The sequence below is a fragment of the Amphimedon queenslandica genome, unplaced genomic scaffold (genome assembly GCF_000090795.2).
Source record: "Amphimedon queenslandica unplaced genomic scaffold, v1.1 AMPQUscaffold_6600_Cont21444, whole genome shotgun sequence".
NCBI lineage: Eukaryota > Metazoa > Porifera > Demospongiae > Haplosclerida > Niphatidae > Amphimedon > Amphimedon queenslandica.
Window position 1 is genome coordinate 1 of NW_003553111.1, and position 1905 is coordinate 1905.

Below are 1905 nucleotides of genomic sequence, written 5' to 3' on the forward strand. Positions count from 1 at the left end.
AGGAGATAGCTATAGTCTCAAGTTTACTGAGATGAAAACTCGTCGTAACAATTAAACATAAATAATGTGTGTGTGACAGGATTGTGTAGAATCAGTTATTACTTAGTGTATTTAGATTATTTTGTTACTTTTATAATAAAGTTATTTCCTAATAATGTCAAACCTCATCAGTGATTAATATCAAATATGTATAAGCATCTAGCATGCATATATACTTCAAATACTTTGCTTATATTTACATGCACACCAGCACTGTTACTAACATTTATTATGACACCTGTGCCTTCAGGTAGAGGTATCATCATATTTGTAATAACAGAAATGTAAGGACTGCATTGATAATGTTATTAATTTAAAAATAAACATTCCAGTAAGGTTTCATACACATACAATAGCAAGTATGTATAGTTTAAAGTTTAAAGATCGAGAGAGATATGTTGATGTTCAGTAAAAGTTACTAAAAGTCAACAAAATGTTGTTCAATCTTTATAGTCCACTAGTCACAGAGCTAGTGTCAGTGAGTTTATTATAAAAGGAGAGAAATATCACTACAGTATAACCTATCACATTATCTTAATAAGTATACAATAAAGGTACTATACTGAGATGATGTTAGCTGGTAAACTGATGTACAGTTTAATGATAATAATTGTTATTATTAATACTGTCAATGGAAACTGTCCTGATGATGAGACACCATCACCCTCTCCATCACCCTCTCCATCACCCTCTCCCTCTCCCTCTCCAATGGTTACTTTTGAGTATCTTTCTTCTCCAAATACTACAGTTAATGCTCCACCAGGTAAATAAACTATTGTGCAATAATTATTAATAATACATACATACATGCAGTGTGTGTAATGCCAACTGATTGTAAAGCATGGAAACAACTCGGAATTAAACAAAATGGAGTATATCCTATAAAACCAGATAATGGACCAGCTTTCCAAGTAATGTTTAATTGTATTATACTTTATAATTATACACTATTGGATCACAGGTATACTGTGATATGGAGACTGATGGTGGTGGATGGACTGTATTTCAGAGGAGACAAGATGGATCTGTTGATTTCTATAGATACTGGACTGACTATGAGAATGGATTTGGCAGCCTTACTGGTGAGTTTTGGTTAGGATTGAGCAAGATTCATCGTCTTACTAAAGAAGGATCCAAGTCCTTGCGAGTAGAAATTGGTGATTTTGAAGGCAATTCATATTATGCCCAATACTCTACATTCAGTATTGGTGATGCTAGTACTGAGTACAGGTTGAATTTAAGTGGCTATAATTCTACTGGAACCGCTGGAGATAGCTTGGCTGAGCATCACAGTGGAAGTAGTTTCAGTACTAAAGATAATGTCAATGACAATAAGAATTGTCCAATATCTTATAATGGCGGCTGGTGGTTTAACCAAATTCATAAATATTGCTTTTCTTCTCATCTTAATGGTCCTTATAAACATGAACCAACTACATTTGCTGATTGGATAGGAATTATTTGGAACAGTTGGAAAAGTGGCTTCACTCTTAAAAGTGCAGAAATGAAAATTAAATGAAAATACATTGCTACACTTTTTAATTGTGAACATGCTGCTTATTTTGCTGAGTAGTTTTGTAACAATTAATTATATTATAATGTGTGTGTGTGACAGGATTGTGTAGAATCAGTTATTATTTAGTGTATTTAGATTAGTTTGTTACTTTTATCATAAAGTTTCTTCCTAATAATGTAAAGCCTCATCAGTGATTAATATCATAATACCCACTAATAACCAACAGTGTCATGTTGAACATGTAACCATACCCTCACATAAATACACCTACTACAGGAAATATTAAATGATACTAAATAAGTCGATGTGTTGGGAATAATGCAAAATAAACAAAAACAGGATAAATATTC

General features: G+C 32.4%; 1 protein-coding gene across 1 annotated transcript; it reads left to right on the forward strand.

Annotated features, from left to right (window-relative positions):
- Positions 1 to 860: 860 nt before the first annotated feature.
- LOC100639086 (fibrinogen-like protein 1) lies at positions 861 to 1685 on the forward strand. Its single transcript, XM_020007581.1, has 2 exons — positions 861 to 950; positions 1127 to 1685. The coding sequence occupies exons 1-2, from the start codon at positions 861 to 863 to the stop codon at positions 1556 to 1558; spliced, it is 522 nt and encodes a 173-aa protein (XP_019863140.1). The 3' UTR covers positions 1559 to 1685.
- Positions 1686 to 1905: the final 220 nt, after the last annotated feature.